The 26,855-nt window shown below is 34.0% G+C and overlaps 2 protein-coding genes and 2 long non-coding RNA genes across 11 annotated transcripts in view; all 4 read right to left on the bottom strand.

Moving 5' to 3' along the window:
- mymx (myomixer) overlaps window positions 1-7,426 on the bottom strand; it is a 111,112-nt gene extending 103,686 nt beyond the window's left edge. For all 6 annotated transcript variants that reach the window (XM_087279775.1, XM_087279778.1, XM_087279774.1 and 3 more), the window contains exons 1-2: window positions 5,386-7,426; window positions 123-191 (exon numbers count right to left, since the gene is read on the bottom strand). In XM_087279775.1, coding sequence (XP_087135901.1) covers window positions 123-191; window positions 5,386-5,766 — 450 coding nt within the window. In that variant the 5' untranslated portion in view covers window positions 5,767-7,426. The remainder of the gene's footprint in view (window positions 1-122; window positions 192-5,385) is intronic.
- Window positions 1-26,855, bottom strand: part of LOC147841212 (uncharacterized) — a 1,204,737-nt gene that overhangs the window by 991,682 nt on the left and 186,200 nt on the right. The gene's annotated exons all lie outside the window — the stretch shown is intronic.
- Window positions 6,502-26,855, bottom strand: part of LOC147834325 (protein myomixer-like) — a 48,193-nt gene continuing 27,839 nt past the window's right edge. For 2 of the 3 annotated variants that reach the window (XM_087279854.1, XM_087279855.1), the window contains exon 3: window positions 6,502-7,468. In XM_087279854.1, coding sequence (XP_087135980.1) covers window positions 7,239-7,468 — 230 coding nt within the window. In that variant the 3' untranslated portion in view covers window positions 6,502-7,238. Of the gene's footprint in view, window positions 7,469-10,217; window positions 10,331-26,855 lie in introns of those variants that run through there. The other variant, XM_087279856.1, reaches the window with a different exon arrangement.
- On the bottom strand, window positions 19,840-22,985 carry LOC147834326 (uncharacterized). Its single transcript, XR_015506520.1, has 2 exons — window positions 21,406-22,985; window positions 19,840-20,682 (listed from the first exon to the last, which is right to left on the bottom strand). It is a non-coding gene; the product is annotated as an uncharacterized LOC147834326 (long non-coding RNA).

Here is a 26,855-nt window from a genome sequence, read left to right as displayed (position 1 = left end):
AAAACATAAACGGAAAATCAAAGACTAAATGAACAAGATGTTAATCCTATATTGTGCTCTCAGGGAGTTTTTTCAGGGAGTATTCTCATGAATCAGGTAATTCTGGTTAATCATGACGATACCTGTGGTGAAGAAGAGTATTTCTCTCTGTCGGCACTGCACTGCTTTTCTCCATCTTTACACAGCAACACCTACACAAACAAAAAGCCATCAGTTAGATTTATTATTATTAAAAAGTAAAACCACAAAAAACATATGTACAATTTTGTTACTGGAAAAATTGTTACAAGAAAAAAAAAAGATATAATAAAAATAAAATAAAATAAAATAAAATTATTTAATGATTGATTGATTGATTGATTGATTGATTGATTGATTGATTGATTTTTGGCTTTTCTTGCCAATGAAACTTTACAAATTTTTGTTCAATTTGATGAAATAAAAGTCACTAAAACTGATTATTTAATAAATATAGTTGAAGTCAGAATTATTATCTTATTTTTCCCCATTTTTTGTTGAATGGAGAGGATTTTTTTCAACACATTTCCAATCATAATAGTTTTAATAACTCATTCCTAATAACTGATTTATTTTATCTTTGCCATGATGACAACAAATAATAATCGACTAGTTGTTTTTCAAGACACTTCTATACACCGCAAAAATTGCTTTTCTTACTTAGATTTTTTGTGCTGTTTCTAGTCCGAATACCTAAAAACTCTTAAATCAAGCAGAATTTTCTAGACAAGCAAAACTTATTGTCTTTTTTTAAGATGTAATATGCCAAAATGAAGTGAGTTTTTCATTAAAACAAGTTAAATAATCTTCCAATTGGGTCAGCAAAATAATCTTATGTCAAAAAAAAAAAAAAGATTATTTTGTTAACCCCATTGGCAGATTATTTAACTTGTTTTAAGGAAAAACTCATTTAATATTGGAGTTTAATTCTGAAAACAAGACAATATGTTTTGCTTGCCTAGAAAATGCTTCTAGATATAAGAGTTTATAGATATTTGGACTAGAAGCAAGACAAAAAATCTAAGTAAGAAAAGCATTTTTTGCAGTGTACAGCTTAAAGTGACATTCAAAGGCTTAACTGGGTTAATTGGGGCAATTAGGCAAGTCATTGCATAACAGTGGTTTGTTTTGTAGACAATCCAAAACAAATATTGCTTAAGACGCTAATAATATTGACCTTAAAATGACTTTAAAAATATTAAAAACGGATTTTATTCTAGCTTAAATAAAACAAATAAGACTTTCTCCAGAAGATAAAATATTATAGGAAATACTGTGAAAAATTCCTGAATCTGTTCAACATCATTTGGGAAATATTTGAAAACTAAAATTATCCACAGGAGGGCGAATAATTCTAACTTCAGCTGTATATTGTAGAGCAGTGGTTCTCAAACTTTTTTCATCAAGTACCACCTCAGGAAAAAATTGTCTCTCCAAGTACCACCAAAATGAGCAGTATTAAAATACAGTCGCGTAGTAGGCCCAGTAAAACAGCTAGAACTCAGCACAGTTAAAAAACGTGGCAGATTACCTCAGAAATATAGGCTATATGTCAAATATGGCATATTATATACATCATTTTTGATAAATTGTGAAATGTGTGTAGCATGTACATGACATATTTAATTTCTCTGTGTACCACTAGAAGGAAGCCTGCGTACCACTAGTGGTACACGTACCACAGTTTGAGAACCACTGTTGTAGAGTATAAACAGAGCGAGTGTTTCTTCAAGCTATCTCCTGCTGACCCTCTTAAACACACTCAACCAAGCCCGACTGAACCTGAACACACACTGAATGTGAACAGAATAGAGTCTTTCAGCTGAAACTCTGACATCATTTGAACTTCAGCAGTGATTCCAGGAAGAGCAGCGTTACATAATAAACACTTCATCTGAAGCACACAAAACCACACTGATGTTCCTCTGATATTTCTTCAGATGTGCTTTCACATTCATACAAATGAAGACAAAATTATTTGCCCTCCTTTGAAATTTGAAAGCTCTTTCAAATATTTTTCCCAAGTGATGTTTAAAAGAACAAAGACATTTGTTCTAAACATTTCCTATTATATTATTTATTATTATACTGATTTCTTTGAGTTTGGCTTGAATTAATTATTTTTCAATTGTCTACATACCACTGTTGTCCAGAGGTGGGTAGTAGCGAATTTCATTTACTTTGTTATACTGTATTTACTTGCGTAAAATTTTGGGTAACGTGTACTTTAAGTACAGTTGAAGTCAGAATTATTAGCCCCCTTTTGATTTTTTTCCCTTTTTTAAATATTTCCCAAATGATGTTTAACAGAGCAAGGAAATTTTCACAGTATGTCTGATAATATTTTTTCTTTTGGAGAAAGTCTTATTTGTTTTATTTCGGCAAGAATAAAAGCAGTTTAAAAAAAAATTTAAAACCATTTTTGGGACAAAATTATTAGCCTCTTTAAGCTAATTTTTTTAACGATAGTGTACAGAACAAACCATTGTTATACAATAATTTGCTTAATTACCCTAACCTGCCTAGTTAACCTAATTAACCTAGTTAAGCCTTTAAATGTCACTTTAAGCTGTATAGAAATGTTTCAAGCAAATTCGTACTTCCTGTTTGAAACGAATTTTTGAGGCTGCGTCACGGTCATGACATAATAGCGTGTATTCCAGCGTGCAGACTGGACGTCTGTGCCAGAGTGTGTCTTATTACGTCTTACAGTGTGATGCATTAATGCATGAGTAAAGCTTGGTTTAAACCAATCAGCACGCTCTATTGTGCAACTTCATTAATATTCATTACTGTCACCGTGTTTACACCACATAGACGCCACGTTGTGTTTGCAAAACAAGCGTGAAGTGTTGCTTTTATAGTTTGCTGCCATTAAGTTTCGTTTTCATTTTCTCTCTGTGAGAGCGCAGCTGGAGTCACGTGTGGATTACAGTGTACGCGACGCTCGACAACAATAACTTACGTGTCTAAGGAGGATTATTGTTTACCTGAGAGCTGTTCTCATCTGCAAACGCTGAGATCCGGATTTGCTTGTAGTATTCTCTTCATAAAGACGCGGCTCTAGTTGCTGGTGATTGTTCTGTCTCTACAGATTTGGTAAGTGAGCGACCAGTGCTCTTTGTTTATTCAGTTTGTTCGTATCGAATTAAGTTAACTATTGCACTGAGTGCAAACTTGTTAGCACCGCATTTTGTGACCAGAATAACACACGCGGCTTTCTGACGCTACCTGCCGTGTGCATCTAAGTTTCCGGGAAATGCAGAGTTTTTTTTTTCTCATTCGCCGTGCGGTATCAAACATTGCATGAAAAATACACGCTTAGAGCAGATCCTCGAATCAAATATCTCGTTTGTCGCGAGGGGCATGAATGAATTCCCTGAATGAAAGAGCCAAACTGCAGTTAAAGTCCAACATTTAATAATTTGGCAAATAATTCGACTACAGATGTCCATGTAGGTTAAACACCATCTCTTTCTCCTGTGTGTATTTTGACTGAAACTCGCGCGTGCCCAAATAGACACTCCCACACCCACCCACTTTAGTTCCTCCGACACTCCCCCCTAAACAGAGCTGGACACGCCCACTTTTCTGACTTTTTCCAAAGTAGAGGTGTGAAAACACTCTGCTGAAACGAGGGGGTTTCATGGCCCTTTAAGTAATGCACTGAAAAATAGCTTTTGCTGCTTGTTTAAACTACTTATTTGAAATGAGTTGAAACAAAGGTTTTTAGGACAACCTCATTGCTTTATATTCAATCCAGTTTAATGTGTAAAAACTATTAAGTTAATTGAGATGTGTTGGGATAACAAAGGATGTTTACAGACAAAGGTTTGTTTAAAAAAAACTAGTCTATTAAAGGTATTATGTTTAAAAAATGTATTGAAATGTAAAAAATAAATAAATATATATAAAATGTCACAGTAGGGCTAAAAATCATTCCTTAACCTATAAAGAACAACAATACAAAGTGTGTCGTACCTTGAAATGTGTGTCAGGTTTGTTCTCACAGCTGACATCCACTATTTTTATTATTATTAGCCCTCAAGAGATTTTTTTATTCATTTTTTATTAATTATGAACATAATTACCCTAGTTAAGCCTTTAAATCACACTTTAGATTGAATACTTGCAAAATAACTAGTGAAGTATTAAGTAATGCACTGAAAAATGGCTTTTGCTGCTTGTTTAAACGACTTATTTGAAATGAGTTGAAACAAAGGTTTTTGGGACAACCTTATTGCTTTATATTCAATTCAGTTAAATTTGTAAAAACTATTAAGTTAATTGAGATGTGTTGGGATAACAAAGGATTTTTACAGACAAAAGTTTGTTTAAAAACTAGTCTAAAGGTATTATGTTTAAAAAAATGTGGTGAAATGTAAAAAATAAATAAATATATATAAAATGTCACAGCAGGGCTAAAAATTATGCCTTAAACTTTAAATAACAACAATAGAAAGTGTGTCTTATCTTGAAATGTGTGTCAGGTTTGTCCTCCCAGCTGACACCCACTATTTTATTTATTATTAGCCCTCATAAGAGATTTATTTATTCATTTTTTATTAATTATAAACATAATTAACCTAGTTAAGCCTTTAAACACACTTTAGATTGAATACTTGCAAAAATAAGTAGTGAAGTATTAAGTAATGCACTGAAAAATGGCTTTTGCTGCTTGTTTAAACGACTTATTTGAAATGAGTTGAAACAAAGGTTTTTAGGACAACCTCATTGCTTTATATTCAATTCAGTTAAATTTGTAAAAACTATTAGGTTAATTGAGATGTGTTGGGATAACAAAGGATTTTTACAGACAAAAGTTTGTTTAAAAAAAAACTAGTCTATTAAAGGTATTATGTTTAAACAATTTGTTGAAATGTAATAAATAAATAAATATATATATAAAATGTCACCGTATGGCTAAAAATCATGTCTTGAACTAAATAACAACAATACAAAGTGTCTTACCTTGAAATGTGTGTCAGGTTTGTTCTCACAGCGGACACCCACTATTTTATGTATTATTAGTCCTCATAAGAGATTTTTTTTTTTATTTGATTGGCTACAGAACAAACCCCTGTTGTAAAATCACTTGCCTAATTAACATAATTAACCTAGTTAAGCCTTTGAATTACACTTTTAGCTGAATACAAGTATCCTACAAAATAGTAAAGTACTATCATCATGACAAAAACCGAAGAAACTCGCTATCAAAAATCTGTTATTACAGCTAATACGCTTACAAAAGTGCTGAAAACACTCTTTCATTTGGTAAATATTTAAAAAATAATAATAAAAATTTCACAGCAGGGCTGAAAATCATGCCTTAACCTATAAATAACAACAATACAAAGTGTGTCTTACCTTAAAATGAGTGTTGGGTTTGTTTTCACAGCTGACACCCACTATTTTAGGCAGCTGTGTGTTGGAGGCTTTGCTGTTGTTGTTGTTGTTGTTAATATTCTTCAGCTCCATGCCTGCAGTGAGCGCGTCCATCTGGCTGGAAATGGTGATCTTGCGGATGGATCTGGACGCAGGGTTGGGAGAAACAGAGGATTCGTCTTCATGCTGGTTCAGATAGAGACACACCTGCTCGTTTAGGTGCCGCAGTTTGCAGCTGTCTGAAAATGTCCGGTTTGGAAGGTAATCATCATGAAAGTCGGAGCACTTTGGTGTGACGGCTGGCGCTGAGAGTTTGGTCCTGATGGTGAAAGGCTGGATTTTTCTCACGATGCTCTCCGACATGGTTTAGTGCTCAGCAGGAGATTGAATTTTTATTTGAAGCGTGAATAGACAAGAGAATCAGAAATGTAGTTCTTGTGCATTAAAATTGTTGAGAATGCACAAGATGCAGAAAAGCATGGCTTCCTTGGACTGCCAGATGTGAGATAAAAAAAAAAATAATAATAATAATAATAAACCTAATTTGGTGTTTAAATAAGATTTTAAAAATCTAAATTTAATAATTGAGTTCTTGTGCATGAAATTGCTGAGATTGCACAAGATACAAATGACTTCCTTGGACTTCCAGATGCGAGAAAAACTGATTATAAGAATTATTTAGTGTTTAAACGAAGCCAAAAAGTCTGATATGTAGCATGTGTGCATGAACATTTAGTTGTCCACTTTCTTGTGCATGCTGAGGTTGCACAAAATGTACCACAGTATGGTCTCCTTGGACTGATCCGCTGTTCCCAAATGTAAAACACAAATGATTTGGAGTGTAAATAAAAACTAAGAAATAAAGTTCTTGTGCATGAAATTTTTAGCTCTTGTGGATATTGAGAAGGACTTGCTTAGACTCCAGGGAACTGATCCGTTTTCAGATGTGAGATTAAAAATATATAAATAAATAAAAATATGGAGTGCAGATGAAATTCAAGTTCTTAAGCATGAAAACAAACTCTTGAGACTTCCTTTGACTCCTCTGAACTGATCCGATCTCAGATGTGAGATTTAAAACAACAATGACAGTGACTGTAAATATTACAAAACTCGAATTAAAAATTCAGTCCTTAGGCATGCAATTTTAGTTGTCCACCATCATGTTCGTGTTGATTAAGGCTTCCTTGGACTCCTGTGAACGGATCGGTTCTCAGATCTGAGAATAAAAACAAAAATTAAGCGAAAAAACTAAATACAGAATTAAAAGTTTAAGTCTTGTGCATGTAATTTCAGTCGTCCGCCATCATGTTCATGTTGAGAATGGCTTACTCTGATGCCTGCGAACTGATCCGTTCTAAAATCAGAGATTTAAATCAAATAAAAAAATTACTATATCAGAAATCTAGTTCTGGTGCACACTATTGTAGTTGTCTGCTTTCTTATGCATGATGAAAATGTCTTCCTTGGACTCCTGAACTGATCTGTCCTCAGATCTGAGATTAAAAAAAAAAGCAAAGCACAAAAATCAGAAATGTAGTTCTTGTGCATGCAAGTTCTTGAACATGTGATTGTAGCTTTCTGCCTTGTGCATGCAAAAAAAAGACTCCTGCGAACTGATCTGTACTCAGATCGGAGATTTAAATAAAATCAACTCCTCCAAAAAATGCAAAATCAGAAATGTAGTTCTTGTGCATGCCATTAGTTCTCCGCCTTCTTGTGCATGCTGAAATTATCTTCCTTGGACTCCTGCGAACCGATCTGTCCTCAAGTCTGAGATTTAAACAAAAATGGAAAATACAAAAATTAGAAGTCTTGTTGTCTCGCGTGTAATTTCAGTTGTCCACCTTCTTGTGCATGTTAAGAAGGCACAGGACGCAGCCCAGGATGGCTTCTTTGGACTGCTGTGAGCTGATCCGCTCCCAGATGTTGCGCAGGACGGTTCCGAGATGCCCAGTCGCTGTCGTCAGGATCCTGCGGAGGAGCTGCACGCCTGACGCTGCTAATCTACTACCGAAGAGTCGGACAACCAGAGAGCGCAGCAAGAGGAACACGGCTGGCATGACTGAGAGAGAGAGAGAGAGAGAGAAAGAGGAGGGGAAGCTTTCGTGAATGAGGGATGAAGTCACCGCTCTGTTTCTGTCAGAGCTTGTGCAAAAAAAGCAAAGAGGAGGTTGTAAAGTCTGGCTGTCAAAACTTCCTCTGTGACTGAGAACAGATAAGGAGACCTCTGGGTGACCCTCGCAGTCTGGCCGTGCACAGAAGCAGCTCACTTTCTGTAAATATTTAAAAATAGCACATCGGCATGTTTTATTGGAGTCGTGCTTCCCTTGAATTTTTTTTTTGTTTTGTTTTATGCAAATTAAGGGGGAAAAAAAATGGCTTCACATTCCAGGATTGAAGATGCAGATTGGTTTTAATTATTGTTTTGTCTCGAAAGATGTTTTTAGGAGGGTTTGGGAGATGTAAAACAAAGGAAATCTTTAAATGTTCAGGTTGTTGTTTCTGGTAATCTGTCAAAAAGATTCCAGAAAAGATCTACAAAAAACAAAGAAAATGAGACGGCGAATTTACAATAAATTTATAAAATAATAATAATAATAATTTAAAACAAAGAAATCTAATCAAACAAAAAACCCAACTCTAAATAAAAATCTAAATAAAGCAGATGTTTTTAATAAAGTTTTCCTCGCCTCATTTTTTTTTTTTTTTGGAGAAAAGTTTTAAAAGTTTAAAGTTTAAGGCAAAATCAAAAAAGGCTTCACGTTCCAGGGGTGAAGATGCAGATTTAAGGTTTTAATTCTTGTTAAATCTCCAAAGATGTTTTTAGGAGGGTATTGGAAATGCATTAAGGAAACCTTTAAAAAGGAAATCTTTAAATGTCCAGGTTGTTGTTTCTTTGTTAACCTTTGTCAGTAAGATTGCAAAAAAGATCTACAAGAAGCAAAGAAAATGCATTAATTGAGACGATGAATTTACAGGTGAATAAAAAAACAGGTGAGCGGAGCTAAATCAAAGAAAACAATCCAACAAAAACCCCACTCTAACTAAATATCTAATAGCAGATCTGCATTGTTTTATTGAAGTCGTCCTCTCCTGATTTCTTTAGTTTTTTTTGGAGAAAGGGTGTTCAATGCAAAATCAAGAACAAAAAACGGCTTCACGTTCCAGGATTGAAGATGCAGATTTAAAGTTTCACTTCTTGTTACATCTCCAAATGTTTTTTTAGGGGGGTATGGGAGATGTGAAACTTAAAGGAAAATCAATTTAAATGTCCAGGTTGTTGTTTCTTTGTTAACCTTTGTCAGTAAGATCGCAGAAAAGATCTACAAGAAGCAAAGAAAATGCATTAAATGAGACGGGGAATTTACAAAAATAGATCAAAAATATTTATAATAATTAAAATAAATTTAAAAAAAACATCCCGCCCTAACTAATCTAAAAATAGTAGATTGGCGTGTTTTTATTGGAGTCGTCCTCCCTTGATGTGTTTTTTTTTTTTTTTTTTGGAGCAAAGATGTGTAATGCAAAATCAAGATAAAAAAGAAAAGAAAAATGGCTTCACATTACAGGACTGAAGATGCAGATTTAAGGTTTTAACCCTTGTTACGTCTCCAAAGATCTTATAGAAGGGTATTGGGAGATGCAACACAAAGGAAGTCTATAAAAGTCCAGGTTGTTGTTTTTTTGTTAACCTTTTATATAAAACGAAGCAAATGCATTAAATGAGACCCTGAATTTACAAAAAATACAAAAATAAAAACTTGAGCGGAGCTAAATCAAAGAAAACAATCAAGCAAAACCCACACTCTAACTAAATATCTAAAAATAGCAGATCAGCAAGTTTTTATTAGAGTCGTCCTCCCTTTAATTAATTTATTTATTTATTTATTTTTAGCAAAGATGTGTAATGCAAAATCAAGAACATGCAAATGCAGTTTTAATTCTTGCTATGTCTCCAAGGATGTTTTAGGGGGTAAGGGAGATTTAAAACAAAGGAAATCTTTAAACGTACAGGGTGTTGTTTCTTTGTTAACCTGTCAGCAAGATCTACAAAAAGCAAACCAAATGCATTAAACGAGACAGGGAATTTACAATAAATAGATAAATGAAAAAAAGAAAGAAAGCAGAACTTGAACGAAGCTAAATCAATAAAAACAATTAAACAAAACCCCATCCTGCACTGTAAAAAGCTATTAGTTACTTTACTTTAAATTTGAGTAAACCCATTGCTTTAAAGGCAACAAGTTGATTTAACTTAAAGTCAGTAAACCCATTGACTTCACTGTTATAATTATGAACAGTTTGTTTACTTCTTAATTATACGGCAACGGGTTTACTCTCTTTAAGTCCACTTATTGTTATTGTACAGTGCGATTCATTCACAGCTTAAGTCTATATTTCAGAGGTCACCACAGCGGAATGAACCACCAACCATTCTAGCATATGTTTTACACAGCAGATGCCTAGTACTGGGAAACATACACACTCAATTTCACACAGGACTACGGCAAATTTAGTTCCTCCAATTCACATATAACACCTCTTTGGACTGTGGGGGAAACCGGAGCTCGCAGAGGAAACCCACGCCAACAAGGGGAGAACATGCAAACTCCACACAGAAATGCCAACTGACCCAGCTGAGATTTGAACCAGCAGCCTTCTTACTTTGAGGTGCTAACCATTGAGCCACTGTGCTGCCCCAGTTGAAACTAATAACTACAAAATTAGTTAATTCCAATAAAATAAAATCTTCATCCTACATACACTATTCAAGCAACTTAAAGAAAACATCCTAAAATAGCATCCCTTACCTAATGTGCTGCAAACAGGACTCTGAGCATGAATAAAGGAGGAAAGGTTTCCAGAAGAAAGTGACTGCTGGTGTTGCTTTCTGGTCGCCGCCTGCTCTGGAAATGAAGCACTGGAGACTTTCTCTTCACGTCTTTGTTCTGGGCTTTGGGAACAGTTGCTTAAACAGGTTTCCAGCCCAATGAACGTGCTGCTAATCTAAGCAGAGGATGGCAGATGAGGACATGTGTTGTGAACAAATGATGCCTGACCTCTGAACCCTGGACGACAGTGATGTAAGGGCACGTGTGGAGCTGACTACTTGCATTTACACAGCAAAGCAAACAAGATGATGGAGTAAGAATCAAGGCTATTTTAGTCAAAAAAAGTCTGACTATTGGTCAAAAAGACATTTTAGATAAAGGGAAAACCACTTTTATATGTAGATTAAACACAGTTATATAACCATATTAATGGGCCCCAAAATATATTTAGTGACACATTTTTTTGCTGTTATTATCATCATCATCTTAGATTTTTTTGTTTCTGCCCAATATAACCAAACATTCGTGATCGATTAAGTAGTGGAAAGTCTTCTCTTGTTTACCCGTTTTGTTGTGTGAGTGCGAGATCAGTCAAACTTCACAGACAGTCTCACATGCTCTGCACACCCACACAGACACGCCTTTTTGGCACTCGATTTCTTTACACCGGCCCGGTTCTAAATTTCATAAAATGTCCAGGATTCAACTTATGCTTCTATATCTCGTATGCAATTTTTACTGAAGCCTACTTTTGATTGGCTTCTCAGCTGACTGCGCACGCACAGTTGTGAGAGAGCGACATACAATAATTTGTTTGTTTATCCAAATGACTCTATCTAGGATGAAATGACTGATCTAAACTGGTTGCAAAATATACAGTTGAAACCAGAAGTTGAGACACACTCTAAAAAAAAGGAACATAACCATTTCTTTAAAAATGTCTGCTGGTAAATCATACTAAACATTTACAATTTTAGGTCTGTTAGGTTTACCTAAATGATTTACATTTGCTAAATGCCAGAATAATGATCTTTTTATTAATTTCTAGACAGTCGAAAGTTCACACACATTTCCTTGATATTTTTTTAGCTTTGCTTTTAAACTGTATAACTTTGGTCAAATGTTTTGGGTATCCTTCCACAAGCTTCTCACAATAGTTTGCAGGAATTTTGGCCCATTCCTCCTGACAGAATTGCTGTAACTGAGTCAGATTTGTTGGCTGTCTTGCTCGCACAAGCTTTTTCAACTTTGCCCACAAATTTTCTATAGGATTGAGCTCAGGGCTTTGTGATGGCCACTCCAAAACATTCACTCTGTTGTCCTTAAAGCACAGTTGAACTAATTTGGCAGTATGCTAAGAGTCATGGTCTGTTTGGAAGACCCATTTGTGGCCAAGTGTTAATTTCCTGGCTGATGTCTTGAGATGTTGCTTCAGTATTTCTACATAATGTTCTTTCTTCATGATGCCATCTATGCTGTGAAGTGGACCAGTCCCTCCTGCAGCAAAACAGCCCCACAACATGATGCTGCCCCCCATACTTCACAGTTGGGATGGTGTTCCTCGGCTTGTAAGCTTTCCCCTTTGTCCTCCAAATGTAACACTGGTCATTATCACAAACAGTTCAATCTTAGCTCCATCAGAGCGCAGGACATGTCTCCAGAAATGAGTCTTCTCCCCAGTGTAATTCTGCAAATTGTAATCTGGCTTTGTTGTTGATTGTGGCTTGTTGATTTTCCCATGTTGTCACACAAGGCAGCAGTGTGTTTGAGGTTTTCCTGTAATACTGTTCTACAGTTGTGCCTCCAATTAACTCAAATGTTGTCAATTAGCCAATCAGAAACTTCCAAAACTTTGACATCATCATCTGAGCTTTTTCAGAGGCAGAATAATCTTAATGTATGTAAACTTGACTTTCAAGAAAAATTATAACAATTTCTCAAAAAATATCTCTCATTATTCTGCTATTAAGCATAACAGAAACAAATTTGATAATCCGAACTTACCTAAAAGAGAAAAAGTTTAGTCCCATTAACATCTGACTTTTTAAAATGGTTATGTGCCTTTTTACACAGTGTATGTACACTTCTGCTTTCAACTGTATGTACTCCATTAGTAATGGTTAATCAACACATTTGTCTTCTTTAAATAATCTAGAAGTTTTACTCTTATAATTATGAGACATTTTAGAGATTTTGTCTGTTTTTATTCCTTTTTCTGTCATGTATTTCTCATTTGCCGATTGTTTCATTTATTTGATGATGTTAATATATTACATAGGCTATTTTATATACATATCTAAAAATCTTTGGACTTCAAGTTTGCTCTGAACTTGAAAGAGAGAGATGCAGATTTTGCCTGTCAGTGGGTGCATATGGTACTTGATTAGCATAAAAAAATTGTGGAAAACGAAAATGTCATTTTTTGGTCCCACTTTATATTAAGTAGCCTTAACCAATATGTACTTACACAGGGATTAATAGTTTGTTACAATGTACTTATTGTGCAAATACATGTATTTATTGTGTACTTATGCTTGATTAAACACCTGTATGTAATTAAATCTGTAATTAACTTACATTTGTAAGTACACTGTTGACCATCCCTTACACCTTAACCCACCCTTAAACCTACCCATGCCACCAAACCTGTCCATATCCCAACTCAAGAGCACCACAAGTGTTCTCAAATACATTATGAACACAGTAAGTACATTGTATTTATTTTTTGATGCAAGTACATAATAGTTAAGGACACTTAATATAAAGTGGGACCCATTTTTTTCACTTTATTTCATTAACAAGAAACAGTGTATAACAGTGTCATAATAAATTTAATTATTGTTTAAAAATAAATAGCTTTATTTGTTGCATATAGTTAACTCTTTATGTTATGTGCGTAAAGTTGTGTTTAATCCAGCTACAACCGCAAGTGTATTTCAAACCTGTGGAATGCACTGAATAGTGCTGAAAAACACTTCATTTTAGCAATTAGTTTAGTAACAGTAAATTTTGAGAAAATGTACAAAATTTCCTCTGCCATTTGACCCGGCCGTAACACATGATGTCAGTTTTTATGATGAGTCGTAACAAAAGCTATAAATCTCTCACTCGCTCACAATAAAAGTGAAGAGGCCGTGATGAAGGCTTTTGAAATGGGAGAGGGTAATATTAATGTCACAATGGAGAAGCACAAAATCACCATCAGCACAAAACTCTCTGAATCAAAGTATGATCTCAATCCTTCAAAGACACTTTTGGAACTGAACAAAGAGCAAAAAGAGATATTGAACGAGGACAAGATCTAATCTTTTTTTCTTGTTTTTACAGACGATTGTTTAAGGTAAATGCGGCACACTGGCTCAGTGGTTAGAACTGTGGCCTCACAGCAAGAAGGTCACTGATTCAAGTCCCAGCTAAGTCAGTTAGCATTTCTGTGTAGAGTTTGCATGTTCTCCTCGTGTTGGCATGGGTGTCCTCTGGGTGAATTGGACTGAAATGGCTGTAGTGTATGAGTGTGCGTGTGTGTGTTTCCCAGTACTGGGTTGCGGCTGGAAGGGCATCCGCTGCGTAAAACATATGCTGGATTAGTAGGCAGTTCATTCCGCTGTGGCGACCTCAGATAAAAAAGGGGACTAAACTGAAGGAAAATGAATGAATGAATGAATGAATGAATGAATGAATGAATGAATGAATTTCTGAATGTCTGAGGTAATAATCTTGGAAATAATGTTCATTTCCTTGTTCAATTGTTTTATGCCATAAGACCTTCCTAGATGTTTCCCTTCAAGTATGTGAATTAAACATATGCAAACAACTGGAATATCGCATAAAACATTTGTCAATAAAGCAGCTTTTCTAATCAATGAGTCAAAGAGAACTCTAAAAAAGGAACATAACCATTTTTTTTAAATGTCTGCTGGTAAATCATACTAAATGTTTACTATTTTAAGTCTGTTAGGATTACCTAAATGATCTACATTTGCTAAATGCCAGAATAATGAGAGAATTTTTTTTTTATTAATTTATAGACAGTCGAAAGTTTGCACACATTTCCTTGGTATTTGTTTAGCTTTGCTTTTAAACTGTATAACTTTGGTCAAATGTTTTGGGTATCCTTCCACAAGCTTCTCACAATAGTTTGCAGGAATTTTGGCCCATTCCTCCTGACAGAATAGGTGTAACTGAGTCAGATTTATTGGTCTTGCTCGCACAAGCTTTTTCAACTCTGCCCACAAATTTTCTATTAGATTGAGCTCAGGGCTTTGTGATGGCCACTCCAAAACATTCACTCTGTTGTCCTTAAAAGACATTTGAACTCATTTGGCAGTATGCTTAGGGTCATGGTCTGTTTAGAAGACTCATTTGTGGCCAAGTTTTAATTTCCTGGCTGATGTCTTGAGATGTTGCTTCAGTATTTCTACATAATGTTCTTTCTTCATGATGCCATCTATGCTGTGAAGTGGACCTGCAACAAAACAGCCCCACAACATAATGCTGCCCCCCCCCATACTTCACAGTTGGGATGGTGTTCCTTGGCTTGTAAGCTTTCCCCCTTTGTCCTCCAAATGTAACACTGTTCATTATGGCCAAACAGTTCAATCTTAGTTCCATCAGAGCACAGGATATGTCTCCAGAAATGAGTCTTCTCCCCAGTGTAATTCAGCTAATTGTAATCTGGCTTTGTTGTTGATTGTGGCTTGTTGATTTTCCCATGTTGTCACACAAGGCAGCAGTGTGTTTGAGGTTTTCCTGTAATACTGTTCTACAGCTGTGCCTCCAATTAACTCAAATGTTGTCAATTAGCCAATCAGAAACTTCCAAAACCTTGACATCATCATCTGAGCTTTTTCAGAGGCAGAATAATCTTATAGTATGTAAACTTGACTTTCAAGAAAAGTTATAACAATTTCTTAATAAAATATCTCTCTCATTATTCTGCTTTAAGAAACAGAAACAAATGTGAAAATCCGAACTTACCTAAAAGAGGAAAAGTTTAGTCCCATTAACATCTGACTTTTTTAAATGGTTATGTGCCTTTTTATACAGCGTATCTACACTTCTGCTTTCAACTGTACACATACACACAGTAGCCAACATTTGAAGTGGATCACAACTTTCATCAAAGTCCTCCTCAAAATATTTAATAAACACTTATTTTTGTCTTTGGACAACTTTGATGACCTTTTTTGATCTACTTCAAATGTTGACTACTGTATATTTTACTCTTAAAGTGCCTGTAGGCCATTACTTGCAGAATGAATCTACAGTTTCGGCTTAAAATCCTCTTTCTTTCTACTTTCGACTTTATGAAAACAGGACATATGCAAAGTTCACCAGCAGAACTCAAGAGCTCCATTGAGTTTGTGGCGATCACATTTCTCATCCTGCTTCTTTTATGCCTCGTTAAACACTTAAAACGAATGGTTTTAGAAACATAAATAGTTCAGCGTTTCTCCAATACTTCAGGCTTAGGTTTGTCATTTAGCAGATCCGTCAGTCGGCAGCGCGGCATATGGTTGCATCAGTCCTAGTTATGACATGGTTAATGACTGTTGTAAAAAGCTCTGGTTTCACTATGAAGTCATCCAGAGGCTTTAATGTGTTGCAGCTTGAACATCAGAGATAACTTCTTTACATAAGCAGGGCAATGGGTGGAGGTTAGAAAACGCTGGATCTTCATTCCACATCACACCACACCTCAAAAGCTGTCTATTGTCTTGTTCTATTAGGTAAAGTAAAACGAATAAAACTACACTTGTAATAATAGCCAATAAAACAAAACTTAAATAATTTTCAAATTCAAAGCAAAAGCAAATGCTAGTTTCTATTACTACTACTCATGGTGCAGAGATTGAATTGGTCTCCCAGTAAATATCTTGGACTTTAAATTGATGATACACTTTCTTTAAGGTCTCCCATTCAGCAATTGGTGGAAAGATTAAGGGATTTTAGGCTTTTATTTTAGAATTAAAAACTGTCTTTCTTTTGATGCTAAAAAGAAGCTGGTTTATGCAACATTTTTTTCCATCAAATTTTTCTTTAATTTTGTATTTTTTGAACACAGAAAAACATAGCAAAGTGCATAGATATACATGCAATAACCGATATACAGGTTGTTAAATATTAGTACTAATAATAGTGCCAGCAACAACAACAATAATGTCAGTAAAAAAAGAAAAAAAAACTAAAGAGTAATGACAAGAACATAATTAAACAAATAAAAATAATAAAATTATATATATATATATATATATATATATATATATATATATATATATATATATATATATATATATATATATATACATGCACATACACATAAAACAAATTTCCAATCTAAAAAATGCAAAAACCCAAATCTGTATTTAAGGTTAAGTGAGGGTAAAATTAAGGCAGTTAAAATAAAATAAAAATAGAAGACTGGTGATAGACACATAGAAATTCAAAACTGTGCTGAAAGAGGTCTATGACAACGAAAGTTATTAGAAGCATAAACATGGAACCTTAAATTACTATAAAAAGGAAAAGAGATAAAATTATTAAAAAAGGAAAATAAATAAATTTATATATATATATATATATATATATATATATATATATATATATATATATATATATATATATATATATATATAATAAAAAAATATCAATAATAATAAGTAATTAATAAAACATGTATATATATATATATATATATATATATATATATATATATATATATATATATATATATGTGTGTGTGTGTATATGTATATATATATATTTATGTGTGTGTGTGTGTGTGTGTATATATAATTAAAAATAAAAAAAATGAGATCTGGAACCAAAAGTTTTTGCTTTTTGATGTCTCATTGATTCAAATAAGTAAACCTTTAAGCTTATCCAAGGTTTGTGACCAAAGTCAGATGGTGTCCTGTCTTGCACCACGGATGCGAAGTTGAGGGTAGGTTGGTCTGCTTTGTCTATTCGTAGGTTCAAGCATTAGTATATCTTTGCTTACAAGTCTATACTGGGTTTACTCCCATCATATCTGAACTACATTTGTAAAAAGACTGTCCTTAGCTACGGCCTTTGGTCACAAGACATTTATTTACTGTCTGTTCCTGAAGTGTGGATTGAGATGTGAAAAAAGGCTTTTAAATACGCAGCACCTTTTGCATGGAATAATCTACAAATTTGCAGTTTAAAGAATTGATTTCACTAAATGCTTTTAAAAAGCGTATAAATGATTTAGAAACTGAAACCCAGGCTTGCAGATGTTTTGAAGAGTTTGTTTGTCGGTGCACTGCAAAAATTGCTTTTCTTACTTAGATTTGTTGTCTTGTTTCTAGTCCAAATATCTAAAACTTCTTAAATCAAGAAGCATTTTCTAGACAAGCAAAAAATATTGTCTTGTTTTAAGAAATAATATGCCAAAATGAAGTGAGTTTTTCCTTAAATCAAGCAAAATAATCTGCCAAAGGGGTAAGCAAAATAATCTTATCACAAATTGAAAAACAAGATTATTTTGCTTACCCCATTGGCAGATTATTTTGCTTGATGAGGGGGTTCAGTTTATAACTTGATTTTGTATCATGTTATTATTATTATTAGTAGTAGTATTTATTATACGCATATTTGTATATGTTTTATTAAAAACAAGCTTATTTGTCCACCTGTCAGGTTTTAGACAATATGGAGCACGGCATATGTATTAGGATATAACTCAGGTTTTTGAACACACTTCGTTATTATTGTTCATTTATTCGTTTGCTGGAAATTAGTACTGAATTTAGAAATAGTTTTGACACAAATCTTTGCGCTTTACAATAAAAATTAATTAATTATAGGCTAATTGATGTCTGTGCGTACAACACGTTTCCTTATCCATGAGATTAAAAGTAAAGAATGAGGAGGCTATTTATTCTCATGCTGTTGATGCTCTGTTTAACTGTTTTCTCGCCAGTGAAGTGTTCAGTTTTTCCACTTACAAAGTCTGTCATGTAAATAGCGAATGGCGCAACGCAACTGACTCTTAAAGGGAATGGGAGATGAGACTCTGATTGGTTTATTCTCAAAACACACCAATAACTCATTAAGAGAATAAGCTCAACCCTGTTAGACCATGCGCCACGGCGCAAAGCTGATTTTTTCCGTCCTTAAAATAGCAAAAGGGGATTCTGACACGCCCTTAATGCGTTTGCGCCCTGCGCTTTAGACTTTGTGCCAAGATCGTTAAAATAGAGCCTTTTGATTATAGTGACAAATTAGATTGATCAATTCACTTATGATGCATGTTTTTGGAGGAAACCGGAGAACCCAGGGGAAACCCACGCAAGCACCGGAAGAACAAACCTTCACACAGAAACGACAGCCAGCATGTTTAAGGACTAGAACCAGTAACCTTTTTGCTGTGAGGCAACTGTGTTAATCACTGGGCCACCGTGACACCCTATGAAGGGAAAGGTGGAGGAGTAGGGGTGGAAAGGGGGAATCTTCAAGGCGAAGATGACTGTAGTAGAATCCCTGGCTCTTTATAGTGAGTTAGGAATCATCTGATTGGTGAATCATGCATTAGTTAATGCAGAACCAGCCGTGTTCAATCATAATCATGTGATCCTCTCGAAATTAGTTTATAAATAAACTTGACTTAAATGAATGCACTTCCCTGCAATATGGATATTGCATATACTATTATTACAAAACTGATCATTTTTCAATATCATGCAGCCCAACCGCAAATATTTCCCAGTATCGTGCAGGCCTACAGTGAACATCCTCATATGAAATCAGAGAGATGTATGGATGGTTCTGGTTTAATATGAATGGTGTTTTCATAGCCGAATGCAAAAGATAGATGAAATCATGATGTTACAGCTCTGCAGCAGGTCTGGCTGGCAGAAGGTGGTGTTTGCTGAGCTTCACTGAGATGAGCTGATGTCATGAAAATGTGTGGTTGGATGATGCTCTTTGATTGCTCTCTCTCTCTCTCATCTGCAGCCTTCGGTTTGAGGCTCAGAGGTTTTACAATTACAGTAAATGAACTTAAGCTCGCTCGGGTTGTAGCATTGCTGTTTTGCATTTCCGACCACAAGCCCCATCATGGTAATGACAAAGAATCTTGTTACTGTAATGCATAAATAAAAGCAACAATTTAAACTGTAAAGTTTTTACACATAAATATTTATACAACATAAGTATTGAACACGTCATGTTTTTTTTTGTTTTGTTTTTTTGCTGGGAATAAAATTTGTAAAGGAGCTGTGAACATGGATTTTAACCAGATTTTGGTAAAAACTCAAACAATACAAACATTAAAAAAAAAAAAAAAAAACTGAAAGATGAGTTCTGTTTAATAACAATGAAATAACACATGGAAAATGTTTTGAACTACTGAAATGTGTTTAATACTTTATATAAAAGGCTTTTTCTGGTGCACATGCATTGCTCAGGTATGAATGTTTAATAGACTTCAACAGAATGTCAAAATCTTGATGATTCTGTGGGTCTCAACTATCAAATATGATATTTAATTAGTATTTTATATTGGATTCAAGTCGGGTGATTGGCTGGGCCATTCTACAGCTTGATTTTCTTTCTCTGAAAGCATCTGAGAGTCTCCTTGGCTGTGTTTTGGATCATTGTCTTGCTGAAATGTCCACCCTGGTTTCATCTTCATCCTCCTGCTCATGTAGATGTCGGACTGAAGCAGCCGATATTCATTTACACTGAGGAAGGGCAGAGAGTTGCTGAAGAACTACTGAGAGATTTCAGCTGCTGTCTGGGCTTTCACTGCTGAACTACAACTTCCTTTCTTCATCTGCTCAATCCTTTTTCCCTGCTTCATTTTATTTTATTACACATCACTTCATTTGTAAAATAATTAGATTTGTTTTCTTAGCATATATGGTTTTCTTTGGTTGTTACCAACATCCATTGAAATTTCAAGTCAACGGCACCTCTAGAAATATGCTTTCTGAGAAAAATGGTGACGTGTTCAATACTTATTTTCCCCGCTGTAAGTATTTGTTTAACACGTGGTGACTTAAAACAACAAGAACGATGGAAGCTGCATTTAAAAAAGACAAGTCTGAAGTAAAAAAAAACACACAAACCACAAAATCAATCATAAGTGTAAATTTTTGGATATTGAGATTATAAAATCCCCCTGAATAAATACGAATAGAAAAAACAATAATTTGCATTATTTTTGCTGTTTTGCATTTTTGACTAAATCCATCATTATAATGTAATGACAAATAATCTTGTTAATGTAATGTACAAATATAGGCTACAATTTAAAAATTGTAAAGATTTTATACATCACTTTTTTTTTTTAAAAGATATATTTTTGCCGTTTATCAAGTGGATAGGACAGTATTTTAGACAGAAAGCGAAATGGAAGAGAGAGAGAGAGGGTAGGGACGGGAAATGTCCTCGAGTTGGGATTCAAACTCTGGACACCCTGAAGCAGAGGCAGACTGGCCATCTGGCAATTCTGGCAAATGCCAGAAGGGCTGGACCATTTTTTAAATGTGCTATTTTTTATTTTAAAAAATAATTTATAAGTATTGCTTTTACATACAGACAGTTTTTGTTTCTTGCAAGATGTGAATATTATCAAGATGATGATAATAGTAATAATAATAAATGTTAAGCATTGGCCATATCGGCAATGGCTAGCTGGTTTAGAGATAGGCCTACCCAATCAGAGGTTACGCGGACATAATCAAAATCTGGCAGAAACTGTAGGTGCAACACAAGCTTATTTTCAGAGATGGACCGTAAAAAAGGAAAGGCGGTGGCAAAAAGCTCAGAGAAACTTAAAAATGACTCTAAAATCAGACGTTGCCAAATGGATAAAATTAACTGAAATAGTCTCGAAAGGGAGCAGCACAATAGGTAGCACTGTCGCCTCACAGCAAAAAGGTCAATGGTTCGAGCCTCGGCTGGGTCAGTTGGTGTTTCTGTGTGGAGTTTGCATGTTCGCGTGGGTTTCCTTCCGGCTTCCCTCACAAGTCCAAACACAAAATAAATATCTATTACATATGGTACTGCTCATATTATTTCACCATCTGTACAGCAATAAAAGTAGTGAATGTGCTTGTCCGAGGGTGGGTGTGTGTCGGTGTGATAATGTGGGCTGGTGTGGCTACAGAGCCAGGGCTGATTTTTAGTCACAGTCCACCCCTCCCCTGAAGTGCTACTGCACCATATGTCAGCGCGCTAACCACTAGGCTATTGCGGCAACATACATCACTTTGCATGCAACATAAGTATTTGTTTAACACATGCAGACTTAAAACAACGGAAATGATGGAATTTATAATATTAAGAAAAAAACTCACCTCTTACTCACCACTTACCTCACCTTTCTCTCTCTCCTTCACACTGTCCCGTGATGACATTCATGCATACGCATTTTTAGGATTGAATAAATAATATTTAATATTTAATACTTGTCTCCTATAAGTGCATTATTTATGACGGTATAACGGTATTGAAACTGACACCGTTGCTATTTTTAGATCCCGCGGTATACCATATTACCGGATTACAGCCCAAGCCTAGTGCGTTAACTAAATCGGCCATGGTGTAAGAGTGTGAATGAGTGTATTAGGGATGTAACGGTATCAGAATTTCACGGTACGGTAATACCTCGGTATGAATGGCACGGTACGGTATTTATTGAGTAATTTACAGGAAAAACAAAACTAATGAAAAGACTCGAAAAAAGTGCCAAAAGTGTTTATTTACCTTAGCACTGAACATATCAATGACATACAAATCAGCCATCTATCTGTAAGTTTCGAAACAGGAACTTCAATTTTTCAAATTTTAATAACAAAAAATTATTAAACCATATAAAAAAAATAAAGTTTCAATTTAGTATTGTTGAAAACTCACATTCAACATTTAATCACTCACTCACTTAGATAGAGATGGGTTTTTAAGGAAAATTATCATATAACTATAATCTGGTAAAAGCTGGGATCTCTGGGCATGTCCCCTGCAACAGAAAAAAAAAAACTCTCATTTGGGATTGAGGTTTCTGGGACAGAGAGATATGATTTAGCCAAGGTTGACAGCAGTGGGTAACGTTGTGCATTGTCTTTCCACCACTTGAGAGGACAAGTCATGAGTGAGATAGAGGTCTCTTTGCGGTACAAGTCAATGTCTGCATTAATCTAACAAGTGTGCTGTGTTCTGCAGTCCCCATGACTGTTTTTAGTCGTATTCCCCGACTTATATTTCACCACAGTCTGGCAGTGCCTGCATACTGTTTTTTTCTTTGTCTGTCACCTTTTCTCCTTTTTCATATCTTTTTAGAAAGAAACCGAAATGCTTCCACACATCCGATTTAAAACCCGCTTTAGGTTTGATCATTTCCAGCTCTTTTTCTTCCCCGCTACTAGCAGCACACTTCATTTCCGCATTACTGGATCTGTAGTGACAACAGACTGCAAAGGATGATGACCACGCCTATGCTGATGGGAATTGTATTTCCCGCTACCTCCCGTTGGCTTCATTCGCCTAAGCAAACTTTTCTCAGAAATATAGTTTTATTGAGTCATGCCTCTACGGTAATATTGAAAAAAATTACTATTGCGGTATGACAGTATTTACAATATTGTTACATCCCTAGTGTGTATGGATGTTTCCTAGTACTGGGTTGTGGCTGGAAGGGCACCTGCTTTGTAAAACATGCTGGAATGGTTGGCGGTTCATTCCGCTGTTGCGACCCCTGATTAATAAAGAGACTAAGCCAAAAAGAAAATGAATGAATAGATCTATGCTAGGCTAAGCTAAAAATGATCGGCTGGATGGATTCAAAAATGGTAAAACTCAACAGTTTAACTCTAGGAGAGATGTAAAATAAGCCTGTTGTAAAAAAAGTAGAACTATATACATTCTTGAAATTCGCTAATACTGTAGTAAATAACTATTATAAAATTACCTGATGGTCGGGCATTCACAAACAACAGAACAGAAAGTTCCAGAAGAGAAACGGTTTTATCGGAGCTGAAAGAGTGGGCTGAAGAGCGTTTGTTAGTATAAATCAACAGCATGCCTTTTATTTACACAAACCACATGTGGCACAATGATAAATCCACATCCGTGCCACACACGCAGCACATATCAAGAGCCTCATTACAGAAAATTACAGAGACAACGGCCTCATTTATAAGACAGAAAGCAACTATAACATCCGTATATGAGCTCTGAACAAACAGAGGAGCTTCATACCATCCTGATGGATTTAATCAGAGGACATTTATTTTGCTCATTTACAAAGGACGACTTCAAAGATTCACCACACGAAAGAAAAGACTCATTTTCCGAAGGACACTTGCTGGTCTACTGTGCCAAAAACCAAAATCTAATATGCTTAGAGAAACAACAGCACATTTATCTTCAACAACGCTGCATGATTTAAAATATTATTCATGTCTGTGCGTGTCGTGAGCCAGTGTTTGATGCTCAGATTTAAGGGGTTTTTCATTGCATGATCCTTTGAGAAACGATAATGACATATCAGCTGTTTCTGTGCTTCAGATCTGAAATATTCAATCATTTTCCTTCAGCGTCACCAGAACAGAATGAACCGCCAACTCGTATGGCATGTTTTACACAGCGGATGTCCTTCCAGCCGCAACCCAGTACTGGGAAACACCCCTACAACCTCACATTCACACACATGCTCATACACTACTGCCAATTAAGTCCATCTAATTCCCCTATAGTGCATGTGAAACCCACACCAACACAGGAAGAACATGCAAACTCCACACTTCTTGCTGTGAGGCGACAGTGCTAACCACTGAGCCACTATCCCATCCCTAGATCTGAAATATCTACAATGATTAGAGGCAAAAGTTTAAGATTTTTTTTTTAAGTAAGCTCAAACATTTCTCGGTGAATATGTTAAAAACAAAATGACTGATCAAAAAATACAGTAACAATAAAAATTCTATTAAATCAATGATGACCATGTTGGAATTTAAAAAATAAATTTGGTAAAAATAACATTAATTACATAAAATGTTTTATTATTAATTATTAATTAATTATTATTATTAAAATAAAATCCAAAATATAAAATAAAAAAATTTATTAAATTAAATTAAAATCAATGATGACAATGTTGGTATTTGCAAAATTCTTAAAAATAAAATTATAATCACATAAAAAAAAGATTATTATTATTTTATTATTATTAATAAAATAAAATACAATTTTATAAAATTTAATTAAAATCAATAATGACAATGTTGGTATTTTCAAAAACAAATTTGTTAAAAATAAAACTTTAATTACATAAAAAATATTACTATTAATAATGAATTATAAATTATTATTATTATTCAAATAAAATACAAAAATATAAAATTACTAAGTTAAATTAAATGTAGGTATTTGCAAAAATAAATTTGGTAAAAATTGAATTTTAAATGTATAAAAAATATATAACTATTATTGTTATTATTATAAATAAATAAATAAATAAATAAATAAATAAATATATTTTATAACCAGAATTTATTCATGTCTGTGCGTGTCGTGAGCCAGTGTTTGATGCTCAGATTTAAGGGGTTTTTCATTGCATGATCCTTTGAGAAACGATAATGACATATCAGCTGTTTCTGTGCTTCAGATCTGAAATATTCAATCATTTTCCTTCAGCGTCACCAGAACAGAATGAACCGCCAACTCGTATGGCATGTTTTACACAGCGGATGTCCTTCCAGCCGCAACCCAGTACTGGGAAACACCCCTACAACCTCACATTCACACACATGCTCATACACTACTGCCAATTAAGTCCATCTAATTCCCCTATAGTGCATGTGAAACCCACACCAACACAGGAAGAACATGCAAACTCCACACTTCTTGCTGTGAGGCGACAGTGCTAACCACTGAGCCACTATCCCATCCCTAGATCTGAAATATCTACAATGATTAGAGGCAAAAGTTTAAGATTTTTTTTTTAAGTAAGCTCAAACATTTCTCGGTGAATATGTTAAAAACAAAATGACTGATCAAAAAATACAGTAACAATAAAAATTCTATTAAATCAATGATGACCATGTTGGAATTTAAAAAATAAATTTGGTAAAAATAACATTAATTACATAAAATGTTTTATTATTAATTATTAATTAATTATTATTATTAAAATAAAATCCAAAATATAAAATAAAAAAATTTATTAAATTAAATTAAAATCAATGATGACAATGTTGGTATTTGCAAAATTCTTAAAAATAAAATTATAATCACATAAAAAAAAGATTATTATTATTTTATTATTATTAATAAAATAAAATACAATTTTATAAAATTTAATTAAAATCAATAATGACAATGTTGGTATTTTCAAAAACAAATTTGTTAAAAATAAAACTTTAATTACATAAAAAATATTACTATTAATAATGAATTATAAATTATTATTATTATTCAAATAAAATACAAAAATATAAAATTACTAAGTTAAATTAAATGTAGGTATTTGCAAAAATAAATTTGGTAAAAATTGAATTTTAAATGTATAAAAAATATATAACTATTATTGTTATTATTATAAATAAATAAATAAATAAATAAATAAATAAATATATTTTATAACCAGAATTTATTCATGTCTGTGCGTGTCGTGAGCCAGTGTTTGATGCTCAGATTTAAGGGGTTTTTCATTGCATGATCCTTTGAGAAACGATAATGACATATCAGCTGTTTCTGTGCTTCAGATCTGAAATATTCAATCATTTTCCTTCAGCGTCACCAGAACAGAATGAACCGCCAACTCTTATGGCATGTTTTACACAGCGGATGTCCTTCCAGCCGCAACCCAGTACTGGGAAACACCCCTACAACCTCACATTCACACACATGCTCATACACTACTGCCAATTAAGTTCATCTAATTCCCCTATAGCGCATGTGTTTGGACTTGTGGGAAAAACTGGAGCACCCAGAAGAAACCCACACCAACACAGGAAGAACATGCAAACTCCACACTTCTTGCGGTGAGGCGACAGTGCTAACCACTGAGCCACCATGCCATCCCTAGATCTGAAATATCTACAATGATTAGAGGCAAAAGTTTAAGATTTTTTTTTAAAGTAAGCTCAAACATTTCTCGGTGAATATGTTAAAAACAAAATGACTGATCAAAAAATACAGTAACAATAAACATTTTATTAAAATCAATGATGACCATGTTGGAATTAAAAAAATTAATTAGGTAAAAATAACATTTTAATTACATAAAATGTTTTATTATTAATTATTTATTAATTATTATTGTTAAAATAAAATCCAAAATATAAAATAAAAAAATGTTATTAAATTAAATTAAAATCAATGATGACAATGTTGGTATTTGCTAAATTCTTAAAATAAAATTATAATTACATCAAAAAAAGATTACTATTATTTTATTATCATTAATAAAATAAAATAAAATTTTATAAAATTTAATTAAAATCAAAATTGACAATTTTGGTATTTTCAAAAACAAATTTGTTAAAAATAACGTTTTCATTACATAAAAATATTACTATTAATAATGAATTATTAATTATTATTATCATTATTCAAATAAAATACAAAATGATGAAAATGTTGATT

Source organism: Danio rerio, chromosome 13 (assembly GCF_052040795.2).
Source record: "Danio rerio strain M-AB ecotype USA chromosome 13, GRCz13ab, whole genome shotgun sequence".
NCBI classification, from domain to species: domain Eukaryota; kingdom Metazoa; phylum Chordata; class Actinopteri; order Cypriniformes; family Danionidae; genus Danio; species Danio rerio.
The sequence above is the reverse complement of the archived record's forward strand: the minus strand, read 5'-3'. Positions and strand labels throughout refer to the sequence as shown.